General features: G+C 42.5%; 2 protein-coding genes across 4 annotated transcripts in view; both read right to left on the bottom strand.

Moving 5' to 3' along the window:
* The window catches only part of cax1 (cation/H+ exchanger protein 1), a 67,344-nt gene extending 48,867 nt beyond the window's left edge, over positions 1 to 18,477 (bottom strand). Inside the window, exons 1-3 of one of the 2 annotated variants that reach the window (XM_063073009.1) lie at positions 18,327 to 18,477; positions 8,240 to 8,374; positions 3,094 to 3,221 (exon numbers count right to left, since the gene is read on the bottom strand). In XM_063073009.1, the coding sequence (XP_062929079.1) occupies positions 3,094 to 3,221; positions 8,240 to 8,374; positions 18,327 to 18,390 (327 nt within the window). In that variant the 5' untranslated portion in view covers positions 18,391 to 18,477. The remainder of the gene's footprint in view (positions 1 to 3,093; positions 3,222 to 8,239; positions 8,375 to 18,326) is intronic. The other variant, XM_063073010.1, reaches the window with a different exon arrangement.
* A 4,697-nt stretch (positions 18,478 to 23,174) lies between these two features.
* tmem209 (transmembrane protein 209) overlaps positions 23,175 to 27,851 on the bottom strand; it is a 28,078-nt gene continuing 23,401 nt past the window's right edge. For both annotated transcript variants that reach the window (XM_063072194.1, XM_063072192.1), the window contains exons 12-15: positions 26,935 to 27,049; positions 26,318 to 26,415; positions 24,981 to 25,054; positions 23,175 to 24,402 (exon numbers count right to left, since the gene is read on the bottom strand). In XM_063072194.1, coding sequence (XP_062928264.1) covers positions 24,348 to 24,402; positions 24,981 to 25,054; positions 26,318 to 26,415; positions 26,935 to 27,049 — 342 coding nt within the window. In that variant the 3' untranslated portion in view covers positions 23,175 to 24,347. The remainder of the gene's footprint in view (positions 24,403 to 24,980; positions 25,055 to 26,317; positions 26,416 to 26,934; positions 27,050 to 27,851) is intronic.

Genomic DNA, 27,851 nt, shown 5'->3' with positions numbered 1-27,851 from the left:
GGCCTGTACTGTGCTGTACTGTTCTATGTTCTATAAAGTTGACGAGGGTAAAGCGGTGGGTGTTGTCTATATGGACTTCAGTAAGGCCTTTGACAAGGTTCCACACGGAAGGTTGGTTAGGAAGGTTCAGTCATTAGGTATTAATATTGAAGTAGTAAAATGGATTCAGCAGTGGTTGGATGGGAGACGTCAGAGAGTGGTGGTGGAGAACTGTTTGTCGGATTGGAGGCCGGTGACTAGTGGTGTGCCTCAGGGATCTGTACTGGGTCCAATGTTATTTGTCATATACATTAATGATCTGGATGAAGGGGTGGTAAATTGGATGAGTAAGTATGCAGATGATACTAAGATAGGTGGAGTTGTGGATAATGAAGTAGGTTTTCAAAGCTTGCAGAGATAATTAGGCCAGTTAGAAGAGCGGGCTGAAAGATGGAAGATGGAGTTTAATGCTGATAAATGTGAGGTGCTACATTTTGGTAGGACTAATCAAAATAGGACATACATGGTAAATGGTAGGGCATTGAAGAATGCAGTAGAACAGAGGGATCTAGGAATAATGGTGCATAGTTTCCTGAAGGTGGAATCTCATGTGGATAGGGTGGTGAAGAAAGCTTTTGGTACACTGGCCTCTATAAACCAGAGCATTGAGTGTAGGGGTTGGGATGTGATGTTAAAATTGTACAAGGCATTGGTAAGGCCAAATTTGGAGTACTGTGTACAGTTCTGATCACTGAACTATAGGAAAGATGTCAACAAAATAGAGAGAGTACAGAGAAGATTTACTAGAATGTTACCTGGGTTTCATCACATAAGTTACAGAGAAGGGTTGAACAAGTTGGGTCTTTATTCTTTGGAGCGTAGAAGGTTGAGGGGGGACTTGATAGAGGTATTCAAAATTATGATGGGGGATAGATAGAGTTGACATGGATAGGCTTTGTGAACGCAGCAGGCCAGGCAGCATCTCTAGGAAGAGGTATAGTGGACATTTCGGGCATACCTTTGCTCACTGCAGCCAAAAGGTTCTATTTTAACTTCATCAGTCCACAGGACTTGCTTCCAAAATGCATCAGGCTTGTTTAAATGTTCCTTTGAACCTTCTGAATAGAACTTTTTGGCCACAATGAGCAAAGGTATGTTTGGAGAAAAAAGGGTGCAGAATTTCATGAAAAGAACCCCTCTCCAACTGTTAAGCACGGGGGTGGATCGATCATGCTTTGGGCTTGTGTTGCAGCCAATGGCATGGGGAACATTTACTAGTAGAGGGAAGAACGAATTCAATTAAATACCAGCAAATTCTGGAAGCAAACAGCACACTGTCTGTAAAAAAGCTTAAGATGAAAAGAGTATGGCTTCTACAACAGGATAATGAACCTATACACACCTCAAAATCCACAATGGACTACCTCAAAAGGCACAAGCTGAAGGTTCTGCCATGGCCCTCACAGTCCCCTGACCTAAACATCATCGAGGATCTGTGGATAGACCGCAAAAGAGCAGTGCATGCAAGACGGCCCAAGAATCTCACAGAACTGGAAGCCTTTTGCAAGGAAGAATGGGCGAAAATCCCCCAAACAAGAATTGAAAGACTCTTAGCTGGCTACAAAAAGCATTTACAAGCTGTGATACTTGTCAAAGGGGGTGTTACTAAGTACTGCCATGCAGGGTGCCCAAACTTTTGCTTCGGGCCCTTTTCCTTTCTTGTTATTTTGAAACTGTAAAAGATGGACATAAGAAAGTTTTCTTGCTTAAAATATTAAAGAAACGTGTCATCTTTAACTTTATGCCTTTTTGGAAATCAGTTCACCTTTTACTCACTTAGCTATTCACAGTAACAGAAATTTTGACCAGGGGTGCCCAAACTTTTGCATGCCACTGTATCTTATAGAAATATATAGCACTATGAAAGTTACTTATAGATAAGAAAGAGGCAGGGAAGTTGTTTCCATGGATGGTGAGACTAGAGCTAGCGGACATGGTCTCAAGGTTCAGGGAAATAGATTTAGGACAGATCAGAAGGAACTGCTTTTTAGAGGGAATGGTGAATCTGTGGCCACCTCATTAAATATATTTAAGCCACAGTTAGTTAGATTTTTGCATAGCAGGAGAATTAAAGGTTATGGGGAAGGCAGGCAGGCAGAGTAGAGTCTACGGGCAGATCAGACAAGAGCTTATTGAATGGCAGGGAAGGCTTAACGGGCCATATAGCTGATCCTTGCTCCTACTTCTGACATTATAAATGGAGGCAGATATTATTATAATTGAAGGCCAGATAGCCGACTCCTGCTCCTACTTCTGATGTTAATGTAATTGGAGGCAGGCAGTATATAGATATTCCGTTGCCTCTCCAAGAATCAATCACAAAAGGAGGAATAGCACAGCTACGAAGCTAACCTCCCCCTCCAACCAAGCTACAGAATTTAAAGTACGAGGACGCAGCCAGTCGGTTATACTCTTGTCGCTTTTCTGAAAGAACTAACTGGCTCAATAACTGTTTCCCCTTAGTTGAACTAGGGGACACCCACTCAGCTTTTGGCAGCCCTGATGGAGACTGCTTCCACCACTCTCGCATTGCACTCTGTTAAAGATTGTGCTTCTCCATCATCCAACAGAGCATTTTGTCTCTGGACCATAAGATATAGGAGTAGAATTAGGCCATTTGGCCCATCGAGTTTTCTCTGGTATTTCATCATGGCTGATCCATTTTCCCTCTCAGCACCAATCTCTTGCCTCCCCACCCCCATATCCCTTCATGCCCCGACCAATCAAGAATCTAGCAACCTCTGTCTTAAATATACCCAATGACTTGGCCTCCACCACTGCCTGTGGCAAAGAATTCCACAGATTCACCATTCTCTGGCTAAAGAAACTTCCCCTCAACTCCGTTCTAAAAGAACACCCCTCTATTCTGAGTCTATGTCCTCTGGTCTTAGACTCTCCCACCATTGGAAACATCCTCTCCACATCAACTCTCTCAAGGCCTCTCACCATTCAGTAGGTTTCAATGAGGTCACACCTCATTCTTCAGCATTCCAGTGAATACAGGCCCAGAACCATCAAGGCAATACTGGAGGATAATTTGACTGAGTCACTTACCTTGTAGTTGTTGGCTAATTTATGGGCCTCCACTTCATTTTCTGCCAGCAGTGTGGTCTTTGTCATCAAGCAGCCCGGACACGTGATTCCTTCACAGGAATGATTTTGCGTCAGAGTTGAACAGGTCACTGTAACAAAATCAATCAAGACTTATTTTTAAGAAAACGAGTGATGATTCAACCCTTACCACAGACCTTACAAATAGGACAAGAATCAACATCGTAGTGGTTTTTAATTTGTCCATCTAAACACAAGTGATTTTCCCAAGTTACTCAATTGCAAGGGTCAGAGTTATATTGTAAAATAGAACCAGCAGCAACCCTATTTTGGATTGGGAACTTCACAGGAAGCAAAATATAATCTGTATCAAAATACTTAAGTCATACCTCTGGTTAGGCAAGTAACATATTTCGAAACAAATTCTACTTAGACCACCATATTTCAAAAGAACAACGGCAAAATATATATATATCTCCATTATACATTGTCATATAATTTCTTTATTGATCAGATCGTTGAGGCTGGCACGGTCATGTGGTGGGATTTGAACCACTACTGCCTGTAAGGAGTTTGTACATTCTCCCCGTGACCGTGTGGGTTTCCTTCGGGTGCTCCGGTTTCCTCCCACAGTACACAGATGTACCATTGTAAATTGTCCTGTGATTAAGCTCTGATTAAATCTAAGCAGTGGTGCTTGGCATGGCTCAAGAGATTGGAGGGCCTGTCCCGTGTTGTTTCTCAATAAATAAATAGAAATAAGGAACAGATCAGAAGAAAATAAGTATGTACTTAATCACATCAAGTTCGTGATCTCTTGATCAAAGTCTTAACCATCCAGATTGCAGAGAGAGTGTCACGACACAGCGGCTGTCTACTGAAGTAATACATTCCACAATGACCTGAAAAACGTAAAATGAGCAACTAAACTATCAACTGCTGACACTGCTGCTGAACAGATGGAGGCACTGTGTCAGGACGTGTGATCCAGATCACGCCAAGCACAATACTCACTCCAAATGGAAGCATTAACAGCCCAGGGTTAAGAACAACTGCAGTGCTGCCTCATGGTTCTAAGCAGGGAGGCTCAATCCCGACACTGGGTGCTGCTTGCACGAACTTTGCAGACTCCCCTCGTGACCACGTCAGTTTCACTGGTGCTCTGCTTTCACCCATATCTCCAGAATGTGGCACTGTATGTTATCCCACAGTGGAGCCAAATGCCAAAAAATATAAGCAAAGTCTAAAGGCATGCAAGAGATAAAATACGGCAGAGCTAGAAGGAAAATGAAAGGGTAATGTAAATTCTCCACCAAGAGTTAGCATGAACGCAATGGACAGAATGGTCTCTTGCATCATTAATAACTGAATACCGATCAATCTGTCTAGATACACTCAGTAGATCTTGCAATTCTCTAATAAACTTACACGACCCTTTGTGTGAAGAACATCCTGGGCTGAGGTCATTGTGGAATGCATTAGCTCAGCAGAAGAACATGACCCGGTTTAAGATGGCACTGCTGATGCCCAGCGACTACTTATCAGTGGCAAAATACACAAACAAACAAAGTTACTAAACACCTTATAAATAACACTTCATTAATATCAATCACCACGAAACAATGGCGAGGCGTGCAGAGGCGAGGCTAGACAAACAGAGGTGGGTGGAGGAGGCGAGGCAGGAGTGAGAGGAGTTCTGAGGTCTGATCAATTTAAGTGGCAGGCCAGTTCTACTCACTGCTCTACGACGTTCACTCAGCTCTGTGATGAACTGCGGCAGTGGCTTATTCCGGGTACAGTAAGGCCTGGCTTCCTAAAACTGCAGTTCTGAGTGCTATTTGCTTACTTCTATTGCTTGCACGATCTTTTTCTCTCTCTGCCCACTGTGTTTCGATGGTCTTTTTTAAAATGGGTTCATTTTGGATTACATTGCTTTGTGACTGCCTGTAAGGTGACGAATCTCAAGGTTGTACAATACTTTGAACTTTGAAGAGACTGATTTCTATTTCAGTTACAATTAGCTGCTCCTTTTTGAGACTTTACAGCATAAAACCATAAAACATAGGAGCAGAAATAGGCCATTCAGCCCATCGAGTCTGCTCCAACATCCTATCATGGCTGATCCCAGATCTCACTCAACCACGTACACCTGCCTTCTCGCCATATCCTTTGATGCCCTGACCAATCAGGAAACAATCCACTTCTACCTCAAATATACCCACAGACTTGGCCTCCACCACAGTTGTGGCAGAGCATTCCACAGATTCACTACTCTCCGGCTAAAAAAATTCCTCCTAACCTCTGTTCTAAAGGGTTGCCCCTCAATTTTGTTGCTGTGCCCTCTAGTTCTGGATACCCCCACCAGAGGAAACATCCTCTCCACATCCACCCTATCTACTCCTTTCAACATTCAATGAGATCCCCCTGCATTTTTCAAAATTCCAGAGAGTACAGGTCTAAAGCTGCCAAACGCTCATAATATGCTAACTCCTTCGTTCTCAAAATCATCTTTGTGAACCTCTTCCGACAACACATCCTTTCTGAGATATGGGTCCCAAAACCATTGACAATACTCCAAGTGTGGCCTGACTAGTGTCTTATAAAGCCTCAGCATTATCTCCTTGTTTTTTATTCTATTCCCTTTGAAAAAATGCCAACATTGCATTTACCTTCTTTACCACAGACCCAATTTGTAAATTAACCTTCTGGGAGTCTAACACGAGGACTCCTAAGTCCCTCTCCACCCGATGTTTGAACCTTCTCCCCAATTATATAATAGTTTGCACTATTGTTCCTTTTACCAAAATGCCTTATCATATATTTCCTAACACTGTATCCCATCTGCCACTTTATTGCCCATTCTTCCAACTTGTCCAAGTCCTGCTACAATAACATTGCTTCCTCAGCACTACCTACCCCTCCACCTATTTTCCTATCATCAGCAAACTTTGCCACAAAGCCGTCAATCCTATTATCTAAATCACAGGCAAACAATGTGAAAAGTAGTGGTCCCAATATTGATCCCTGAGGAACATCACTAACCACTGGCAGCCAACCAGAAAAGGCCCGTTTTATTTTCATTCGCTGCCTCCTGCCTGTCAGCTATTCCTCTATCCATGCCAGTATCTTTCCTGTAATACCATAGGATTGTATCTTGTTAATCTTGTTAAGGTGCCTCATGTGTGGCACCTTATCAAATGCCTTCTGAAAATCCAAGTAAATAGCATCCACCGTCACTCCTTTGTTCACCCTGCTTGTTACTTCCTTAAAGAACTCTAACAGATTTGTCAGGCAAGATTTTCCGTTACAGAAACCATGTTGACTTTGATGCCCTAGTCTGCCCTCGTATTTCATCTTTTCCATTCTTATAGCTTTCCAGTTGCTTTTTGTTGGATTTTCAAAAGCTTCCCAATAATCCAACTTCCCACTCACTTTTGCTACCTTATATGACTTTTCCTTGGCTTTTTGCAGTCCTTAACTTCTTTTGTCAGTGACAGCTACCTAACCCTGCCACATGAGAACCACTTCTTCTGTGGGACTTATCTGTCCCACACCTTGTGAACTATTCCTACAAACTTCAGCCATCTCTGCTTCGCCATCATCCCCGCCAGTATCCTTCTTCAATCCACCTGGGAAAATTCTTCCTTTATGCCTCTAAAATTTCCTTCATTCCATTGCGATACTGGTACATCTGACTTATGCTTCTCTCTCTCAAACTACAGTATGAATTCAGTAATATTATGATCACTGCCTCCTACAGGTTCCTTTATGTTAAGCTTCCTAATAAGATCTGAGTTATTACACAACACCCAATCCAAGATAGCCTTTCTCTGAGTAGGCTCAAGCACAAGCTGCTCTAAAAAGTAATCTCGTAGGCATTCAACAAATTCCCTCTCTTGCGATCTGACACCAACCTGATTTTCCCAATCCCCTCACATACTGAAGTCCCTCATTACAATTGTGTCACTTCTGTCAAGATACTCCCAAAGAAACATCAACCCTGCATCTACTCAATCGAGTAAGAAACTTATATTTTAATAAGGTCACCACTGTTTTTCCTAGACTCAGGATGTGCAGCCAGAAGACAATTTCACTCCACAGGGCAAATTGCCATCCCAGAAACCAATCTGAAGAACTTGCATTATAAACAGACTTGGACCAAATGGCTGTTGTAGACCAAATAACTGTGGCTCTACTATCTGGACTCCAAAGCGAATGCTTCCAACTGATTTCTGTCCATTGACTAATCTTCATTCCCTGCTTGTAAAGTAACCCTGAACCTGCATTCTCCTATTGGGTTTAATTACCTCATCTACCATGGTCATAATCTACTGAAACTCCAACTGCACCAGAGACACTGGCTCCCCTTCATTCTACCTGTTACATTCTTAAACAACTAAAGTTTTATCAGACAGTATTTTCCTTTCATAAATCCATGTCAAATGTGATCTGCAATCACCTTGATAATTCTAGACCGATAATGAAGTCACCCTTGCAATCTCCCTTGTCATGGTCCTTGCCCTGCTTGCCCACCTTCACGGCACTTTCGAAGCGTAACATTATATTCTGCATTGTGTTCTTGCTTTTCTCTTTGTGCTACCTTGATGTACTATGCTCTGAATTTAACTGTGTGGACCAAATGCGAAACAAGTTTGTCACTGTCTGTACGGTTTATGTGCCAATAATAATCCAATGAGTTTTCAATTCCCTATTGCTACTGATGTAGTTCTCATTTTCATTTGGTCGCGTTGCCCAAATATTGAGTTTACGTTTATTACTGTGAAAACAATATTGGGACTTCTGGAATTTTAGAAGATGAAAACTAGTACGCCCACCATAGCCATTTTTCAAAAGCTTGGGTCTTAGAAGGGTGTGGTGGGGGGGGCAGAGTCAGGCACATTAAACTTTTCATTACTCTTATTAAAACTAAGAGACAAGAAATTCCGCAGATACTAGAAATCTGGATCAACACACATAGACAAAATGCAGGAGGAACTCAGCAGGTCAGGCAGCATCTACGGAGGGAAATGGGAAGGCAACATCTCATGCCGTTGCAAAAGGGGATGGAAAAGCACCGTGAAAATGCAATGGTTTCCAGACGGGAATGAACATGAAAGGCGTGATAGATGACCAACTCGAAAGGACTAACCTGCATGCAATTTTGGTGTAAGTGGTGAAGGGAGGTCCATCAGTTCAGTCTGCAGATGTAGCTCACACTGCCTGTCCCAGGGGGTCAGAGGATAAGGACCTGCTTCAGCCCTTAGAGAACTCTCCCTCCCAAAGTCTATCAATGGAAACAAAAACCAAGATGTCCTCTATAAGATGGTGGTTTCATATTCTACATTAACACTTATACCCGTATAAAGTCACAATAAAAACTGCAGGACTGCCAAAACCAAGGAAACCGGATCTTATTGGCTGGATACAAAGTTGTCTCACCTTAGGTAAGGAGTTCACTGTACAGAATCTGATCAAAGACGTCTCACTGTACGGAGTCTGATCAAAGACGTCTCACTGTACGGAGTCTGATCAAAGACGTCTCACTGTACAGAGTCTGATCAAAGACGTCTCACTGTACAGAGTCTGATCAAAGACGTCTCATTGTACTGAGTTTTGGGATCAATGTTGCTTAATGCTTGAAAATTCAGTGCCAATTAATCCACACAGAGCAATCAGGTTCAGAGTTCGTTGAATACTCAATAGAATACATAATAGGGAATGAATATTGTCCCACACTCAGACATTTATCAGCAGGTTCACTTGTATTTGAAAAGCTTGTCCCTGGGGACTGAGGCAAGATTTCAGGGCAAAATGCCAATGACTTTTTAAGGACTGGGTCAAAACTGCCAAGAGTAGGTCACAGAAATAAGTTTATAAAAAGATTTTGTTTTGTAGCTAGAGGTTAAAAAATGATGCCTCAAACATCCAAGGAGCCACATGCTCGTGAGAAAACGAGAGTGTAGCTAAGATAAAATTGGAATACAACTTGTAAACAAAATCGGTGGAACTCAAGATTGGTTCAAGTTCAGGGTTTAGACATGCCAGTTGTCATTTTGGGTAAAGCAGGCATGATCTAGGCTGGTGCAATCTGGTTCAGGTGCTTGGAGGAGTTCCTTAGATCTCCTGAAAAGAGACATTCATTGTACAAAAAGGTCAGAGCACCCACACAGAAGCTAACAGCACAAATCTATAACCCAGGATGCTGGCATCACAGGCAAGATTAGTGTTCATTACCCATCTAAGTACCCTACTGCCTTCCAGCATCTGCTGCTTTTGAAACTCTACGGTGTCTTGGGACTAGAAGGTGCTGCAATACCCCATGCAAATCAGACACTCTGACCATGGTTGGTGGTACATAGATATTCAGATTGGCTTTGTCTTGATGGCAGAATTGAACACGTAGGTAAATGAACAACATTCTACCAAATTCCCAAGCTGCGCCATCTGGATTGTAGGAAAGATCTGTAGATGGACTAAATTAGACGTCGTTGTATTTGTGGGCAGGACACATTTGGCCAACATTCTACTGCTGAATAGCAGCTAGTGTTTCAGTTGCTTTAGTGCAGAGATAGTTCCTGTACACAAGGTTGAAAAGAAAGACAATCATGTCAAAGCAGTTTGCAACTGTACAACTGTAAAGAGGGACTTGGGGGTAGCCACAGACGAATTGCAAGAAATGAGCTAACCTATTTCCACAGTGCACAAATGTTCACAAATAGCACTGTGATAACATCCAGAGAGCCATTAGAGTGATGTTCTTGGGGATACCTTTTAGCCAAAACTCCACTGAGTAACTTCCTTGTTCTTTTCTAAAATAGCGATGCTCAAGAAAGCGGTGTCTTCAATGTGACACCTCAACCAACAGACAGCAACTGCAACGAAGCAGCACCGTTTCAGTTGTGTACACAAGTAGCAGCAGAGAGTGGAAAGTGAACTCCAACCCTTTCCCTCAGGCACAACTGAGCCATGACAAACACTCAACAATTTCTTTTTTAAAAAGATATACATCACCACAGCCAAGTAATTGGGGTCCACAGGTTCAGTGGCTGCTGTTGTGTTTATTGACAGTAGGCGATATGAACCACATTGTCTAAAGATGGCTTTTTGAAGACTGCAATCTCAGGAATGACAGAAATGCATCTTTCACTTTAGATTCCCAGCTACAGATCTCACATTTGTCTATCGTGCACATTCATGGTCTTTCTGCTCACCACCACCAATGGATACAGCAGTGGAGCTGAGCTCTGACCGAACTGCAGCTTGTAGGGTCATTATAGCAGTCCATAACCTGAATGTTTTTTCTAATTAGAATCCATGGAACCATTTTACATCTTCATGAAATTTACTTGATGATAGAACAAGTTTGATAATAGAATGAGATTATATGACAAAAAAAACTGGTTTACCCAAACTTGAACAGCTCTGCTCCATCTGCCAAAAGCAGAATTTGCCAATGGCCAACCATTTTAATTCCTACCCCCATTCCCATTCTGAAATGCTGGTCCATGGCCTTCTCCTTTGCCATGATGATACCACTCCAAGGGTGGAGGAGCAACACCTCATATTCCTTCTGGGTAGCCTCCAACCTGATGGCATGAACATCGATTTTCCTTCCAGTAATTTTTCCCCCTCTTGATTTCTTCCTCCCCCCTCCTCTATTCTCCACTCTGGCCTTTTACCTCTTCTCCTCACCTGCATATCACCTCCCACCGATGCCCCCCTCCCCCAATTCTGTTTCTCCCATGGTCTACCCTCCTCTCCTATCAGATTCATTCTTCTCCAGAACTTTATCTTTCCCACCCATCTAACTCCACCTATCACCTTCTAGCTTGTCCCCCTCTTTCTCCCAACTTTTCATTTTGGCATCTTCCATTTCTTTCCAATCCCGCTGAAGGGTCTTGGCCTGGAAGGTTGACTGTTTACTTATTTCTATAGAAGCTGCCTGACCTGCTCAGTTCCTCAAGCAATTTGTGTGTGTCTACAGTGTCTGCAGAATCTGTAGTCCTGACGAAGGGTCTCGGCCTGAAACGTCAACTATAGCTCTTCCTAGAGATGCTGCCTGGCCTGCTGCATTCACCAGCAAATTTGATGTGTGTTGTCTGCAGAATCTCTTGTGTTTATAATTATCTCATTATCAATTCAAATATTGAAAGGTCTAGGTAGAATATATGCATTGAGGACATTTCCTACAGTGGGGAAGTCTAGAAGGCACAGAGTAGAAGATCATCGCTTTAGAACAGAGATGAGGAGGAATTTCTTTAGCCAGATGGTGGTGAATTTGTGGAATTCACTGACACAGACAGCTGTGGAAGCCAAGTCATTGCAAGTATTTAAAGCAGAGGTTGATAGGTTCTAGATTAGTAAGGGCAAAGGTTATGGGGAGAAGGCAAGAGAATGGAGTTGAGAGGGATAATAAATCAGCCATGATGGAATGGCACAGCAGACTTGATGGGCCAAACGGTCTACTTATACTCCCGTGTCTTATGGTCTGAAAGGAATGTATTGATGGTAGTGCCTCCTCATCCAAGTGGTACACAACATGAGAGTTGGATCACAGCAACTACTACTCCTCAAAGCCAGGTTCAGATGAAGGACAAAACGCGATTCAACAGGAACGTCAAAGGCATGGAATCTTTAACACTTCCAACACATTTTGCAAATTTTAAAAGTTAGGTGGACAGAAAATAATACACAACTTGGTGCATTTACAAATTGCTGCCTCTCAATGTCTCCCATCCACTACATAATGTACTGGGTGGGCACAGGAGTACATTCAGCCAGAGACTCATTCCACCGAGATGCAGCACAGAGTGTCATAGGAAGTCATTCCTGCCTGTGGCCATCAAACTTTACAACTCCTCCCTTGGAGGGTCAGACACCCTGAGCCAATAGGCTGGTCCTGGACTTATTTCATAATTTGCTGGCATAATTTACATATTACTATTTAACTATTTATGGTTCTATTACTATTTATTATTTATGGTGCAACTGAAACAAAAACCAATTTCCCCCAGGATCAATAAAGTATGACTATGACTATCACATGGTACCATCATTCAGTCTTCCTCGGTCACCATCTGATGGCAAACATTTCTGCTGTTCTTTCTGCCACTCTCTGTTCTAGTTCTGATGGAAGTTTGCTGACCTCATGTATTAACTGTCCGACCAGAGGGTTTCCAGCATTTCCTGTTTTTCTTTAGGTTTCTGCGGAGCAGTCATTCCTGGCGTTTCTCCATATCTTTACAAATTATTTCCCTGGTGATTATCCATCTCCATCATCCTTTAGACATTTTACGTAAAGACAAGTGTTTATTTTTTCTCTCCATTATCTTCTGCCGGTCATTTTGAAGGAGTACAAATGCAGGAGGTGGCAGGAGGTGGCATTGAGTGTTTTTGAAATACCATTTAGGGCACAATTAAAGCATTGTGGCCAATTCTGGAATCCACCAGAGGTTGTGATGGGCCTACTGGATAAAGGCTTTCAACCACATTTAGAGCGGTGAAGATGGAACATGGAACAGCACAGTATGAGCTCTTCAGGCCTTCCCTGCTACACAGCCCATAATCCTCCAGTTTTCTTTTCACCAAAGATGAAGTGTGCTCCTCAGAACCTAGCTGGTTGAGAAAATTAACACAAAATAATCTGCAGATGCTGGGGTCAAAGCAATACTCACAACACGCTGGAGGAACTCAGGACGAAGGGTTCTGGCCTGAAACATCGACTGATCTTTTCCACGGATGCTGCCCGACCTGCTGAGTTCCTCCAGCGTGTTGTGGTTGAGAAGTTTGATGGATCTCTAATATCATGATCTACAATATACAGCAAATAACTCAAAAACCAAGGGTCACATTTAAAAAGGATGACGGCATACAAAAGTAAAGAAAAATTTATAGCCTAGCTGTATTACATTTTCCATATTCACTTCCAACTTGACATTGAGTGCATAAAAGACAATCAGGCATTACCCACTCAAACCTCTAACACATTCCTCGATTCACTAAATAAAGACAACGGCAGACGTACACAAGTCACCTACTCCATTGAGCCAACAGTAAGCCACACCTATAACTAGAAAGCAACAATCCAGAGTCTGCTCTCAAACTTACTGAAAAGCAGTAAAAACAAACTACTGGAGGAACTCAGTGGGTTAGACAGCATCTGCTGAGGGAAACAGATCGAGACCCTTCATCTGGGCTGGAGTTCACATCAGATAAAGGTCTAACTTTATTCTTTGTCCTGGTTACTGCAATAAATTATTTTCTTTAAAATGACGACTATAAAAAGAATGCACTGAAAACACATAATAATACACTGATTTGGTGAACACTGGTCTGTCTCCCCTCCTCAAATATCCATAACAATTACAGCATCACATGAGGCAGTCACTAATGTCACAGCACAAACGCCAAGTTGTCTAGCAGATCATGTGTTGAATACTGAAATAAAGATTTGATCACACTTCTGTCGAGTTTATCACATCAAATTAGCTCTGTACAGTTTGGCCTCACAAATAAAGAAGCTGTCTATTGGACCCACATCACTTCATTCTTCAACAGGTATTAACTACAGGGGCCAATTCTCCATTGTAGCAGAGAAGCAAAAAGAAACTGCAAACACCAGAAAGCTGAAAGAAGAACAGAAAACAAGGAACTGCTTAGTGGCATCTGTGGGAGAGAAACAAATTTATTGGTCCAGATAATGATCTTTCACCAAAGAAAAGCCAACAACTTGAAACATTAACCGTTTCTCTCTCAGTGGCTGCTCTCTGACCTGCTCTGCTTTTTCAGCATTTTCCATTTTTAAGTGCTGATCACCAATACTCGGCTGTGCTGTGTGGAAGGTGCAGTAAGGCAAGGGTAACAAAATGTCCAGGCAAGAATAGATTGCAAATAGAGTGCAGACAGCCCAGGCAAGAAAGGTCTTTGACAGACAAAGCCTCCCTTTACAGAGCAGATTCCTGGAGCCACCTTCATTTACAGGAGATGTTCTCCTCTGGGAATGGGCAAGAAATCAAGATGGGCTGAATTGCCTCTCCCTGTAGTGTTATTAAACAAGACATCTCAGATAGTTTAGGACAGTGGTGAATATTGGTAGCTCAGGCTGAGGCATTTGATATTGCAGTGTTCGCAGAGCGAGGCAATCAGCTTACAGATGTTTCATTACCAGTCAAGGTGACAAACTCTGTGCACAGTTGTTGGTGTTTCTCTCGGGGAGAGCTCATGTTTATATAGACCCCCCCCCCCAAAATAATCAGGTCTGAGGGAAGTGGCACTATAAAAAAGCAAGCACTCCCAGAAAAAGACACAACAACTGCACATTGATTGGCGGGCGATGCAACGCCTGCAAGATAATCGCCAAGCTCAGCAAACACCACAATATCAAACACCTCGGATAGTAGTGGATTCAAGAGGTACTCCATGGATTTGGATCATTCCCAGGTTAAAATTCCGCAGTATAGTAACAGGGAAGCGTTGCACCATTGGAAGTATCATCTCCCCAAAGTTCTGTCTCCCTCTGCGATCATTTTCAGAGAAAAATATGTCCTCCTATTATCTCTCCAAATACCAGATGATCTTGTCCTCATCAGGTTTCCAAATATGGCAGCTACTTGTGAACTCTGTCCAAAATTTCAGCCATCACATATTGACAGTGTGTCATGTGAAATGCATGATTAGCTTCCTGTCCACAATCACGTGGTGGTGGTATCCGTTAGTCTCACGAGACCATGGATCTGCACCTGGCAAGTCTTGCTTCAGACTGTGTTAGAGCAGCGTCTGTTGTGGCTGTAGAGTCCCACACGGGAGTGACAGTCTCGGCACAGGCTTATAACCGGTAGACTGCTGCTTTCCATGTTGTGCCGTTGCGGTGATGGGACGCTGGAGTGTCCTCTCCAGGGCACAGGCCTGGGCAAGATTGCATGGAAGACTGGCAGTTGCCCATGCTGCAAGTCTCCCCTCTCCATGACACAGATGTTGTCCAAGGGAAGGACAAGGGCCGATACAGCTTGGCACCAGTGTCGTCGCAGGAGTTGCCAGAACGAGGTTGAAGTTCACCACTTCCAGTACACCTTATTAGGAACAGGTGATAAATTGCTATAATTTGCCTGCCCTCAAAATTTTACTATCAAAATTAAGAACAGTCATAAAATCAGCAAAGGATGGGAAGTGGGTTTTGGAAAGTAAGATCAGAATTGAGGGCATCACTGAATCTGAAATACATAACCCTTCCCTGAAGATCCAAAAAAAAGTTACATACATATTGTTCAATAAACTAATAATTGGGAAAACAGAATTGCACAAGATCATTGAAACACGCTCAAAGTATTTGGTGAATTACAACTTCCAAAGCTCTCAATTCCGGACCATTTAAAACATTTATCCAAGATGTTGTCAGAGTTCATGCACACTCAATGCTAATCTCCCCACCTATCAAGGCAGATGGAGCTTGTGCCTTAACTTGGTTGGTACAAAACGTTTTAACTCAAGGGGTTGCAGAATTTTTCTGCACAAGAAGAAAATTTCACTATTTTATGGACAGGCTGCCCTCCAATATCACTGAACATGCTTCCCTATCACTCCCCCATCCTGATGAAAAGTGCCACCCATTCGAACATGATTACCTCCATGCAAGAGGTCCCTCCAATGAGCTTCTGCTTTCTAAAAATAAAAAGACTAGTTCTTCTTGCACTACCTCAAAATGTACTTTCGACTTTAAACCTTCACTCTGAAGTGAGTCAAACGGAAACCTTTTATACTGTATTTGGAATTGATCTTAAGCCCATCACCTGTACTAGGGCATAGGCTGCTGACAGGAGCTTGCCAGTATCCTCTGTCCTGGGCCATTCTCCTAGATGATAGGCCCCAAGGCCTTCACCACATCTCTGAGGTGAAGATCCTTCCTCTCCCGGGGATGAGGTCTTTGGAGCATCGGTTGGTATTTCTGTAGCTCTGGGTTTTTAGGAATGGGGTTGCTTGGCCCATGCCCAACTCCCCTCTTTCTTCTCTTCACAGCCAGGCTCGGGACTGTCCACGTTCAGGACTGCCTCAGAATAGAGGCACACCCATTTAGAACAGGGATGAGGAGGAATTCCTTCAGCCAGTGAAGAATCTCTGGAATTCATTGCCACGGACGGCTGTGGAGGCCAAGTCATCGGGTACATTTAAAGCAGAGGTTGATAGGTTCTAGGTTAGTCAGGGTGCCAAAGGTTATGGGGAGACGGCAAGAGAATGGGGTTGAGAAGTATAATAAATCAGCCTTGATGGGATAGCAGAGAGACTTGAGAGACCGAGTGGCCGAATTCTGCTATGGCTTATGATCTTAAAACAAATACTGCATATGATGGGCTAAAAGGGTTCTTTCTGCGCTTTGGCATTCAATAGTTTCATTCGGACAGGATTTTAAAAGATTCCTCCAGCAGATATTAAACCAAAGAAAATGTCCCAAACCAGAAGGAAAAGGCTCAGAAAGCAGAGAGGCAATGTAAGATGCTGTTGTTTTAAACACACAGCATGGTGGGTGCATGGAACACCCTGCCAGGGTCAGTGGTAGAGGTAGCTACAGAAGGCACATGCGTGGTAGAAAAATAGAAGTATATTTTAATAGAATAGAACAGTGGTCGCGGAAGGCTTCCATTGATCTTAGAGTGGGTTAAAGGGTTGGCATAACATTATGGGCCAAAGGGCCTGTACTGTTCTATGTGTTACACACTCCATTTCACTCCACAGCATCACTACAAAAAAGTATCCCTCCAATGAAGTGTCATCAGAGGCACCACGGATGTGTGATATCCCTTTATACACAGGATGAATTTAAAATTGGAAGTTCTTTTTCCTATTACCTTCTTTATTTAGCATTAATACATTAAAGCTTAGAAATAAAGAACTCATCCTCAAATAAACTTGCACACTATTTTACCATGAAACTTCGCTCAACAGTTAGGCTTTTAAGCATTGTCTTAAGAGGAGGTCAGAGGTAAGATCTGAAAGCAGAACATAGGGCATTAGCAGCAGAGAGCATGGCAACAGTGCAGTAATCAAATTCAGAGGCAGCTGAGGTTAGAAATGAAAGAATAAAGATATCAGAGGTGTATAGTTTACGGGAACTGGAAGGGCAAAGCCATAGAAAGACTTGGAAACTAGGATGTGGAGTCTGCAAACATAGCCATCCATGAGCAACTGTATCTGGCCTCAGGTTTACGGAGAGTGTATCAAGATGAGGCAGCCACGGGCACTTTGAATAAGCAAATCTGGAATTAAGAGAGGTGCTGAATGGATTTTAAATGCAGGACTAGATTCAGGCAACATTACAAGAGATGAGAAGAGACTGACAACATGCATGCTAGGTTGTCAACTCAATTTCAGAAACGGTTTGTGATGAGGAGTGAAGACTATGGCCACATCCTTCCAGTTGTCGGAGGTATCAGAATCAGCCATAATGACTCATTAGGCTACACCACACACAGTCCAAGTTGTGACAGAGACAATACAGGAGTATCAGTACTACTACAGTTGATCAACTAACCTCCAAAGGAGAAACAAAGAAATTGCAACCAGTCATCCCGATATTTAAAGTGGGCTGAACCAAGTTTTGCTCAAACTGTCCACATTTTAGCAGCATATAAATTACGAAACAGGAAGTTGAAGTTGTTAGCTGAATGGAAACCACTAAAATAGTTTAGTCTAAATTTGATATTTTACATTTCACATTGTATACTGAGTAATTATAGGTAGCTAGCAAAATATCGACGACCTCTATAAAACACAACTGTAAGGGATGATACAGATTAGAGAGCCATTCAGCCCATCGTGAAGGTGACTATACCGCCTCTTTGAAAGGGCTCGCTCTAACGTTCCGGACTTTTCCCACACGTTCCGTCTTGAAACATTCCACTTTGCATCTGAAAACCATGGTGCTGGATGCAATGATTAGACACTGCATCATCCGGCTTAGCCCCAGCACCTCCTCCCAAATAGCCAAGAACCTCCTAAGTAATTGTCTGAAACTCCTTTTCACCACCTCCAGGTCCCCACAAATACCCAACATCGTGTATTAATCGTTGGTGGGGGGAGGAACAGACATGGAGAATAAAAACTGTAAGAAGTGCCCGATTCTGGCAGCAAGCCGAGCGTCGGCCAGGTGTCTGGAGGTGCGGCGGAGACGGTAGCGGGCAGGGGCAGGGTCACGGTCAGGTGCCGGTGCCGGACGGCCACATGACACAGCTCAATCGGCTCCTTACTCAACGCGTCCTGGGTGCTCCGTCTCCGGCCGCCCAGCTCGGGCTCCTGCTCTATCTCCGACATGTCGAAAGGAGGGTGGCAGCTGGCGGTCTACAAGTATTAACCCAGGAACGACCAGCCACCCGCACCAACTCTCATCAGCCGGCCGAACCCCGCCTCTCCTCCTTTTATAACCAGCACGCAGGTTTCCCGATAGCCTAAAACGCGTAGTAGCGATGCTCTCTGGGAGCTGTAGTCCTCCGTCTCCTTCGACCCTTATTTCATGATTAATTTAAAAACTACAACTTCCCAGTCCCGATGCTTTCAGAGTGTTAATTATAATGGAGGGGGCGAAAAATCTGCATTTCGAATGTGTTTAAGAAATGGAAAGAAAAAGTGGTTCGTTGCGATAAAAATGAGAACTCGGGAAATCTGAAACAAAAAAATACTGAAAAAAAACGCCGATTGTCCAGTTGCTTCACATAAGCACCCCAACCCACCGAGTTCCTTCAACAGTTCGGGTTTTTTTAAAAAACGTTGCACGATTAAATCACGGTACTTGATAAAACGGAATTACAATGAGGGTTTATTATTGTTGGGGAAAGGTGATGCGTCCAGTAGAGTAGAATTGTATTTGGTCATTTATTAATTTTCAGAGGGTCTAGTACCAAGGTTGCATATAGGCCAGCGAGGTTTAGGTTATCAGATTGCCCTCCCCTCGATAAACTGTGAAGCACATGGGGCTGCAATGACAATCGAGAACTTTCATTGCCAGTCTGTCTCGGCCCGAAACGTCGACTGTACTTCTTCCTAGAGATGCTGCCTGGCCTGCTGTGTTCACCAGTAACTTTGATGGGTGTTGCTTGAATTTCCAGCATCTGCAGAATTCCTGTTGCTAGCTGCTAAGCATGTGATTTGAATTCTAGCCTCTAAACTAACTAATTCACTAACACTGCGCCCATGGTAGCTTAAAAATCATGACTTTCCATGCTAGTCACCAGCTTATTATGAATTGTTGTGGACCCGTTTAGAATGCAATTACCTGTGTAGAAGTTTATGGGCATAGAATACTCTGAAATCGCTGTTAGTATTTCCCTTATAATTATATATCCAATTCTTTTTGAAAGCTACTATTCATTTTTATATTCAGTCATTTCCACACTCCTCCAGGCTCTCTGTTTCTCCACTGGAGAAGGTCCTAACCCCCGACTTAAGGGCAGTCAGCATTGTCAGTAGTTCTTCATTTGCTTCAACTCAGAATAATCTCCCAGCTACCTCTGCCAAGATATTCAGAAACACAGATACTTCTGCCTTCCTGTTCTCTCACTGCTCATGTCAGTTCACGGGGTATGGTCACAGAGTGGTTAAATCACTAATTTAGTATTCTAAAATACAAACATCAAATCTCTGAATCACAGCAGCTGGGGACCTAAAATTAGGTTAAATAGTTTGTATAGTACCGTAACACCATATTTGGCTCACTAATGCCCCCAAAAGGAATTCCAGTGTCTTAAAATACTGTACATATTTTTAAGATACTGGTTTAAGGGCCCCAGCTGCTGTGGTTCAGAGGTTTGTCCGTAAACTATGTAGCAAAAGGCAAAAAAAAAGTGCAGCTGATGTAAAATACTAGTAATACTCAGTTCTGAAAATAGGTTTTTCACCCAAAATCTGAACTTGGTGAATATTTCTTGAACTTCGTTTCTATCAAAAACAACCTTAAAATCCTAATATCCTTCACCAGATCTGTAAATAAAATTGGATTTAATACTCCAACCACAAAAATACCAAGCCTTTCTCAATCATTATCGGTAGAATGTGAGTGCTAGCTTCAAAGGTCAGCATTTATGATCCACCCCAAATTAGCCTTAAGAAAGTGCGATGAGATCGTTTCATGAACTAGTAGACTAGCAGTGTTCCTTATACATAGCTGTTTCAGGATTTTTCTAATGAATACATAGGAATGGGGATATATTTCAGTATGTAAAACTTATGTTGCTTGAATTAAAGTTGAAAATGTTAATGACCTACCATCCTTAGACAAGAAAATGAGGAAGGCCTCAAGCCTTGTCTGTCCTTCTGGCTGAACAACTGTAGCAAACAATTACAGTCTAAAACTCTTCAGCTACATTGGAAACAGAGAAAATTGCTTCTTCATCTGATGTTTCAGAACCACTGAGGTTTTGTGTTCTACTTTTGATTTCCTTAGGATAGGTGAGAAGTTCATCTTCTGGTGAGAACGTAGGCAGTGCTGACAATTTGATTGGTCTAACTCACCCCACTTCTGCAGATCACAATGATCAACTACCCAATGATTAACAACACACATAAAAGTTGCTGATGAACACAGCAGGCCAGGCAGCATCTCTAGGAAGAGGTACAGTCGACGTTTCGGGCCAAGACCCTTCATCAGGACTAACTGAAAGAAGAGATAGTAAGAGATTTGAAAGTGGGAGGGGGAGGGGGGAGATCTGAAACGATAGGAGAAGACAGGAGGGGGAGGGATGGAGCCAGAGCGCTCTGTCCACCAGAGAAAGCAGGATCTCCCAGTGGCCACACATTTTAATTCCATGTCCCATTGTCATTCTGATATGTCTATCCATGGCCTCCTCTACTGTAAAGATGAAGCCACACTCAGGTTGGAGGAACAACACCTTATATTCCCTCTGGGTAGCCTCCAACCTGATGGCATGAACAATGACTTCTCTAACTTCCCCTAATGCCCCACTTCCCATCGTACCCCATCTTTATTTATTTATATATACACACACATTTTTTCTCTCTCTCTCCTTTTTCTCCCTCTGTCCCTCTCACTATACCCCTTGCCCATCCTCTGGGCTTCCCCCCTCCCCCTTTCTTACTCACTAGGTCTCCGGTCCCATGATCCTCTCATATCCCTTTTGCCCATCACCTGTCCAGCTCTTGGCTCCACCCCTCCCCCTCCTGTCTTCTATCATTTTGGCTCTCCCCCTCCCACTTTCAAATCTCTTACTACCTCTTCTTTCAGTTAGTCCTGACGAAGGGTCTCGTCCAAAACATCGACTGTACCCCTTCCTAGAGATGCTGCCAGGCCTGCTGCGTTCACCAGCAACTTTGATGTGTGTTGCTTGAATTTCCAGCATCTGCAGATTTCGTGTTTGCGCAATGATTAACAAACCAACTCAGCTTGCCTTTATCCAACTTATGCCGTAGAAATTACGTTGTACAACACTTCATAACGAATGGATTACTATTGACGAGCAGTTCCTATGTAGGGAGACATAGCAGTCATTTTGTACCCAGTAACGTCCCGTAACAAAAGCACCACTGAGCTTATTATCGGATGAGGAAAAGTTGGCAGGATACAACTACTCGGCTCTTCAGAGAATCTTTTGGATCAAATTTGAACAAATATTAATCTTCTAAAGAGTATTTTTGATTTTTTTGCTCTCTTTAACATTACATTGAGCTATCATCTGTGTGAGTTTCTGCACTCTACATCTTCAGCCTTGGAGGCCACAATACTACCAGAGCCAGGCTGGCTCTGTAAAGTGAGAAAGTTAGTACGGAGGTCTCGCCAGGGACATTGAAGCCATTACAAGAATGGGTCTGCAATACATCTGTACCAGCAGCCACTGAGTTAAACTAATTCTGTGATGTATGGTCACATTAATTGGTTGTGTGGTGGAAACTGGAGAGTGGAAATGGTAATGTACTTAACCGAAATCTACCGCCATCAATGCGAAGTTTCTAAATTCCTGAGGAGAAATGGGAGTAAATATCCTTGACATTAAGACAACATTTTGCCAAGCAAAGCTGAAACCAATGAGACTGACCTTGTGCTCACCCAAAAAAGAATGGTTGTGTGTTGAACTGTAGTCATCTCAACAGCTCAAACTGAATGACAGCATTGTAACTTATTAAAAGAGGTAAAGCTTGGCCCAGCAAGACAAATACTTACCAATATGAAATCAAATATTTTTGCAACATCTCAGGTACTGAGATGTAAAATACCCAACTAAGCTATCCACCACATAACCGCTCCGAGTTTGAAACAACTACCTCAGCCACAACAGTAAGAATTGTCAGTCCATTCCACAGCTTCTCAATTCACCTGGTATATACCCCACTGGCATTGACTGTGCGGTCACCACGTAGCTATTCATTGTTGGACTACATATGGTGGGCAGACAACAATCACACCAGCAAGTTCTGTCCGCACTCGCTCATACTAGTTTGATAGGTAGGGAGAGGGTGTGGAGTGGTAAATCACTGCTGTGGCAGCAGAGAATTCCTCACTGTAACCTAGTTACAGCAGTCAATTTCAAATTGAAAATAGGGTATGAAGAAAGTGGGAAAGAGCGGGGTAGTTGAGGAGCAAGTTCAGGCACACATTCCTGCTGCGCACAGCTCAACTGCCAGCACCATGGCAGCAGAGTGCTTAGTGCGGTGCTATTACGGCTCAGTCTGGAGTTCGATTCCGACATCATCTCGAAGGAGTTTGTACATCCACCCCATGGGATGTGTAGGATTCCTCCTGGTGCTCCAGGTTCCTCCCACAGTCCAGACACTTATTGGTTAGTTCTCTCATTATTACTCTGGGGTTAAATCAGGGGTTGCTGGTTGGTGAGGTGCAATGGGACAGAAGGGCCAATTCCACACTGTATCTCTAAATAAAGTAAATCCGTGGAACCTTTGAGCAACTCACTGGTCAGTTAGCTGCACAGCTTGGAGAGAAGAACTAGAATAGTCATTTTCCTGCTTCCAATCCTCAGTGCATTCCACTGGGGAGCAGACAGGATCAGAGGAACACACACGAAATGCTGGAGGAGCTTGGCAGGTGAGGCAGCGTCTAAGGAAAGGAATAAAGAGTCGACATTTCGGGTTGAGACGTTTTATCAGCTCTCTTTTTATACAAGATCTCTTCAAGGCAGAGTGAACTATTAAATAGCCCACTGAAAGCTGAAGAGTGACTGATCAGTACTGGAGCTCTGCTGGTATTCGGGGGTCCACATCCAGCATTGAGAGAAAGGCACAAGTGTTACGTTGAATGGAACAGCTTCTTCATACATCCTATGAACTGAATCACAAAATTTTTTCTGATTTGATATTAAAAGTTAAAATAGATAAAAACATTCAACAAATCATTAACCCACAATACAAAAGATGATGCAACTTCCTTAGAACAGTGTTTTGGAAAAAAGGTCCCTTTATCACCCAAGTGAGGAATAGATCACAGACCAGTGTTTGTCCATGGTGTGTCCCAACACAGTCTATGAAGCTATAGCACCACAATGCTTATTACACAATTTATTCTAAAAAAGTCCCGAATTGGGTGGACATTGGTCAGATCACTTGTTTGGATGCAGACATTGGAAGAAAGACATTTCATCAGTATTAATTGATCTGTCCTCATCCTCTTCCCTCCCTGATGAACCCATCGACCTTCCATTAACATCCATTCTGAAGACATCATTTCTGGGACAGGGTGTCAAAAAACAGTGCTTCCTGCTGTACTTCAGAACCAGGTTTGCTCAGGGTACATGATAAATTAATATATAAAAAACAGCAATGTACACGTGATTAATTCCAGGAGAAACAGGGAGTCACCACAGTAACTTTGGCCACACAATGACAAACATCGACCTGAAACAGTCTCTCCGCTCCTCAAAGAATTTCATAATTCTGATATTCAATCTTCCATCAAAATCTGGCAATTTCAGACACAATGCTTTAAAGATCTTCAAATGTACACACTGGCTTCCATTCATTGCTAAAAGGTGCTGAACAGGACAGAAAGAATTGGTTCAAAATGACAAAAAACATCTTGATAGGAAGAACTGCACTACAGCCAGGTACTCAGTACAGTGATGAAGTCTCAAGGATTTGGCACAATGCTAGCTTGAGAGTTTGTTTTGCAAAGGCCGGCATTTCTCCATTATGTATCAGTACGAGATCAAGGAAAATGTGAGCCTGTGGCAGGAAGTTTTCAGGTGTTGAGATGATTTAGTTTCTGCATGATCTCAATACAAATACCAGATAAGTTTCCTGGCAATTTATCCTTAATCTCCAAAAATCCACAAAACGTTCACTCCAGACAAGCCCAAATTTACCCGCCTGTAAAAAAAAAGAACAATGTATTAAGCGCTACAAAGATATTATCACCTTAAAATTTTCAGAAAAAGGACAATTTAAGAAAGTTAACTGAACTTTCACCGATATTGCACTCCAGGAAAAGCCTCAGTTCTGGGTTAAATTTCTTGCTCTCTGGAAAGAAGCAAGCTACACCCAGGAAATAAAAGCAGAAAATGCTAGCAATAGTCAGCAAGCCAATCAGCATTCACCAAGACAGTGAGATAATGCTTCATGTTGATAGCTTTTTATCAGAACTAGAAAAATTTTAAAATGGTACATTTTAAATTGAAGAGAATGGGGAAGTTGAAGAAAAGAGGCTGGAGTTCCAGGAAGAATGACACAATAATTGGTGGGTACTGATTTGGAGAAGGCAGTGAAGACTTAATCATGACTGATTAATCTATTTACACTGCTTCCAGGTAAATGAAGTCAAAGGAAAATATGAACAAAAACATTGGAATAAGGTACACTGAAAAATACAATCTCAGAATTGCTGTAACTGTGACAGACTGCATTCTATCAAACAATGAAGAAAGTTTGAAAAAATGAAAATATCATACCCCAGCATTCCAGACTCCTTTGTTTTAATTATGTACAGAAACATCAGGATAGTGTGAAACATGTTGTTCCTGTCCTGAAAAAAAAAATATTCCAAGTTGGAACATGAAATCTACTTCAGTTTTGTTGTACTCAATCAAATGATATGCTGTCCTCCTGACAAATGCAGAAGCATCTTAATCAAAATTTCACCCACAACCAACCTCAACAATGTATGATATGATCATTATCACATCACTCTGTGGTGTGGACAAATTTTGGAAGAGTGTTGAAATATGCGGAGCTTGCAACACCAACACATTTATACAAAATTTATGTACATTTCTGGTTTTTGGTGACTCCAGCATAAATCCACTAATAATTGTACAATTGCTGATTCTACTGAAGTAGGTTGCAATTCAGTTGACCAAATCCCAACTACCAACAAGCACACCATCCAGTTCTGTGCAATTTTGAGCTAAGTCTACAAACACAGTGCCCTACTTCCACTCTCTCACAAGTTAACATTACCCCAAAGTTCAAAGTAAAATTTATCAGAGTACATACATGTCACTACATACAACCCCAAGATTCTTTTTCCTGCCAGCATACTTAGCAAATCTACAGAACAGTAACTGTAAACAGGATCAATGAATGGCAAATTGTACAAATGCAAATATAAATAAACAGCAATAAATATTGAGAGCATGAAATAAGATAAAGAATCCTTAAAATGAGACCATCAGTTGTGGGAACACCAGAAATAGTGAGTGTAGTTACCGCCTTTTGTTCAAGAGCCTGTTGGTTGAGGGGTAGTAACTGTTCCTCAACCTGGTGGTGCGAGTCCTGAGGTTCCTGTACCTTCTACCTAATGATAGCAGCGAGAAAACAGCATGACCTGGGCGGTGAGGATCTTTGATGATGGACGCTGCTTTTTTAAGCAACATTTCATGTAGATGTACTCAATGGTGGGGAGGGTTTTACCCGTGATGTGCTGGGCCGAATCCACTACCTTTTGTAGGATTTTCTGCTCAAAGGCATTGCTGCTCCCGTACCAGGCTGTAATGCAGCCTGTCGATACACTGTCACCACACATCTATACAAATTTGCCAAGGTTTTTGGTGACATGCCGGATCTCTGCAGACTCCTGAGGAAAGAGATGCTACTTCCCAGAATGCTGCTTGTGGTATTTTATACAACTATATTTCTTTCTGCAATAAAATGAAAAAAAAATCCTTTGTCTGTGAGATCTTTGAAGACACAAGTTGGGGAAACAATCTATTAATGCAAATCAACACCTTTCACTGTACCAGAGATCATGAGAAAGAATATTAAAAATCAAGATACTTCTTGTGGGTACCTTTGGCAAACTGTACACCTGGCCCTGGTAGATGAGCTGGTAGTGTGGAGGGTTGATGTTACTTTGATGTATACAAAACAAATGCTCGTTTGTAGTATCTGCAAAATGAATTAGAAAGCAGAAGAATTAGATTCCTGGACAATGCAAGTACCTGTATCAGGATGCTGTTTGTTGACTATAGCTCAACATTTAACACTATAATTCCTACAGTCCAGATCAGAAAGCTACAGAACCTCCCTCTGCAAGTGGGTCCTCGATTTCTGAACCCGAAGACCACAATCTGTGTGGATTGGAAATAACAGTTCCACCTCACTAACAATCAACACTGGAGCTCAACAGGGACACGTGCTTAGCTCACTGCTCTATTCTCTTTACACCCATGACTGTGTGGCTAGGCACAACTCAAATACTATCTATAAATTTCCTAGTCCTCCCTCCTTAAAAAACAGATGCATACTGTTCAACTCACTGCCTGCATGGGACCCTGCTCTGAATGAAGTAATTAGACCCAATGATGCCAAACGGCCCAGTTTGGCACGGTTCTAAGTTAAAGTGTGACTGCAGTTATTAAACAAGCGTACCAGCATTGCTACTGGCAGCTACAGATAAATACTCACCTGGTTTATCTGGAGTTTGAATGAAATGCTGGGAAGTGAAAGTTTTTCCATCAGGATATTTGGGGTGTGGAGGTAGCCTGGAGTCAAGGTAAGTGCAGAACATGTGCATTATAATCTGAAAGAAAAGCAGAACATCTATTAAGAGAATCACATCACTGATCCTGTCCTTACTCCAGAGCCTCAGTAAAACCATCCACTGAATTTGGCCCACCAACTGGTTCCAGATTCCTGCAGTCAAACACACCACTTTTGACCCTGGCACGTTCCTTCATCTGAACATTAGTAGCAAAGCATTCAGATGCCTATAGCCCAATTCCTAAGGCTTCATAATTCCTTGTTTCATTAACCTCCTGCTTCTAGTTTCAAAGCATCTTAAATTCCAGGTTTTCAACAACCTTTGAACACTTTTTAAATTTCTCTCCATATTGAACTTTATTTTCCCAACCTATGAAAACTGGCACACGGACAATGCTTTGCACGTACACGTTTCCAACACATAAATGTTATAATGTTTATATTCAATGGTTCAGTAAATCGGATGACATACTTTAATAGCTTCTTCACATATACATAGATTGGAAGATTTATGAAGATATTAAACATGCCTAGAAATGCACTGATACAGTACTGATATTATAGATTTTTCAGCCATAGGAGAATCAGGAGATCTGGGGATTGGAAAGGAAAATATATCCAAGGCTAAAGATCAGATCAGCGATAACTGGTAGAACAGGCTCGACAGACTTCAGGAGGAGGAAACCGGAGGTCCGTGAGCCAGTCCTCTCTGAGATATCAGAGGCAGAGAGGGTCAGCAACTTTAAACCCTTTCGTGTTATTATTCCAGAGGACCTGTGCTGGGCGCAGCACGCAATTGCAATTAGGAAGAAAGCACGACAGGGCTTCTACCTCCTTATAAG

Source organism: Mobula hypostoma, chromosome 20 (genome assembly GCF_963921235.1).
Source record: "Mobula hypostoma chromosome 20, sMobHyp1.1, whole genome shotgun sequence".
Classification (NCBI taxonomy): Eukaryota; Metazoa; Chordata; class Chondrichthyes; order Myliobatiformes; family Myliobatidae; genus Mobula; species Mobula hypostoma.
This window is presented reverse-complemented; position numbering and strand designations above follow the sequence as displayed.